The 2,593-nt window shown below is 48.6% G+C and overlaps 1 protein-coding gene across 8 annotated transcripts in view; it reads right to left on the bottom strand.

Annotated features, from left to right (window-relative positions):
• Positions 1–2,593, bottom strand: part of CD36 (CD36 molecule) — a 108,808-nt gene that overhangs the window by 25,815 nt on the left and 80,400 nt on the right. For all 8 annotated transcript variants that reach the window (XM_025207607.1, XM_025207608.1, XM_025207605.1 and 5 more), the window contains one exon: positions 476–620. In XM_025207607.1, the coding sequence (XP_025063392.1) occupies positions 476–620 (145 nt within the window). The remainder of the gene's footprint in view (positions 1–475; positions 621–2,593) is intronic.

The raw sequence follows: 2,593 nt of genomic DNA, 5'->3' as shown, positions 1-2,593 counted from the left end.
TTTCCCTATAGAGCAAACTAAAGAGACTGGCCAAACAGTGTGGAAAGACTATACTGTATGGTGAATGCTGCACCTTGGGTGGAGAAGACACTGTGGTCCTGAAGAGTTGCTGTTCAATTTCATATTAAAAATGATTGGTGATCTCCTTTTGCCATATATCAATACATCTGCAGGTTTCACTGCTAGCTCTGTGTTTTATTGATGGTAATCTGCCCCTCAGCCTCATTCTGTTTTGCACTCAGGCTTCTGGACGTTATTCAGGAATCTTGAAGAGCCTTAAAGTGAATATAAAATATACCCACTGCCAAATCACATCACATTGGTCAAGTGGTCTTCTACAAAGGACTCCTACATAAATGAGAATCAGGTCCTCTCTATTCAGGCAGACAGAGCCCATCCTGCAGGTTTTTAACATGGATTGTGTTTATTTCTTTTTCCCATAATCTTTCAGCAGCCAAGTGGGGAAACTACTTACGACAACAGCCAGATTAATGCATGTAACAGTGTCATTTTCTGTCCCAGCTGACATAGTCGGTTCAAAGCGAGCAGTATTTGGCAGCATATAGGACACTGTGTGGTCAGGATTTTGAGTGATGTTTATTTTGGGGAAATATCGCACCCTTAAGATACAAAATAAGAATACAACATAGTTGGAAATTGGAAACACGAATATATCACTCCAGCTGATTTAAAAAAAATAATCAATTATATATTTTTATTTCAAACTCTCAAAAATAAAAGAACCAGCCACTTGTTATGATCACATTGTAAATTCCTCCCTTTTAGGCTAAATACACACAGTCAAAAAGCCTGAGGCTGAATTGATTCGATCCAGGCAGCTTCCTCTAAGCTGTATAGGTTGAACTGAAAACCAGCTGAACTGATGTTCAGTTATAAACCAGGAATGGCAGGCGGAGGCCTGCGCCGACTCAGGCTCGTAGGTGGGGGGTGCTAGAGCATGTCTTCCAGCCTGCTAGCCATTGCCAGCCCAGCCAAATGTCCCCAGCGCCCTGCTGTCCCTCCACAGAAGATTAAAGAGCCCCCTGTCCAGGTGCTGGCCCACCTTGGGGGAGCCCCCCCCAACCCCAGGATGTTTCCCCTGGCCTGGGCACATGAGGGGAATTTCTCCCTCCCCTTCCCAGCTGCTGATTGCTTCAGCTGCTGCCATCGGAGGGAATGAGAAGCAATCCTCCAGCCAGGTGCCTGCCTGTGCAGCCCAGCATGGGTGCAACAAGGAGCCCCAACCTTGGGGGGCTTCCTCCAACCCCAGCCCAGGATCCCGCAGCCCGCGGCAGCCCCAGGGAGCTGAGGGGAATTCTTCCCCTCCCAAACCCCAGAGCTGCTTGCCTCAGCTGCTGAGAGTCCCAGGCAGCACCAGGGATGGAGACAAATTATCCTGCTCCTCTGCAGCCAGTTTTGCTTCAGCTGCTGTGAGTCTGAGGCAAAATTAGTGCAGGGGAGTGGAAGAATTTCCCTCTTCTTCCTGAGGCTGCCTGTGACTTGCAGCAGCTGAGGCAACCAGCTCTGGGGTTTGGGAGGGGAAGAATTCCCCTCAGCGACCTGGGGCTGCCCCGGGCTGGGGGATCCTGGGCTGGGGTGCAGGGAAGACTCCCAAGGTGGGGCTCCCCGGTGCCCACATACTGGGCTGCACAGGCAGGCATCTAGCCGGGAGGACTTCTTTTCCCTCTCTCCTGTGGCAGCCACTGAAGCAATCAGCATCTGGGATGGGAAGGGCTGCTGAGAGTCAAAAAGCCCCCACCACAGGGACTATCCCCATGGGGCTTAATTTCACAGGCCCCACCACAGGGGAGGCCCCACGTTCTGTGTAAACCCTAGCGAGGGAGGTCTGGGGATCTGTTCCCCTGCTCCCCCCGCAACCTCCCATCCTTATGGCAAGAAGCAGGCTAAGGAGCAGGGGTGCAAAGCAGCCCCTGCTCCACTGGAGCAGACCGCAAGCCCAGGGCTGCAAAATATACTGGGATGCTGGGGGACTGTGGGTTCATTTGAACCAGGAAGGGGTCTGGGATAGAAGTTCCATAAACCAATTTGACCTAAATCAGTTGAGTCTGATTCTACATCCGACTGGGTTTATCTTAAACCAGTTTTGGCCATTTTGAAAGCAGTTGATGTGCACTGAACTTCTGTTCTGTTACAGGTTTAAACCAATGTCTAGTCATTTGTAACTTCTGTCCCTAGCCTTAGAGTACAGTGAGTATCTGTAAAAATGCAGTGTATTTGTAGCATATCTTTTGCTTCCGCAAAGATCTCCCTGTTCCTCGATGAGCTATTTATCCACAATGTAATATTTCCCCACAAATTTTCCAATTCAACTTTCAATTGGTGAGCTAAATGAGCTGGGTTTCATCGTGTCATTTTTTTAAGCCCTGATTGGATGAAATTAATCATACTCAGAAGAGCCAGTCGAAGCTACTAGGATTTGTTTTCATAGGCCTTTTTTAGATTAAATAATAGGAATTTGTTGCCAATATTTGGGAAGTGCTGATGTTTAGGTACTTGAGTAAGTGAGATCCTTGAAAGTGCTGTTCAGAGGCTGCCTTACCCAGTAGGCATATAGAGATCCACTTCCACTGCC

This window comes from Alligator sinensis, unplaced genomic scaffold (assembly GCF_000455745.1).
Source record: "Alligator sinensis unplaced genomic scaffold, ASM45574v1 scaffold481_1, whole genome shotgun sequence".
NCBI classification, from domain to species: Eukaryota; Metazoa; Chordata; order Crocodylia; family Alligatoridae; genus Alligator; species Alligator sinensis.
This window is presented reverse-complemented; position numbering and strand designations above follow the sequence as displayed.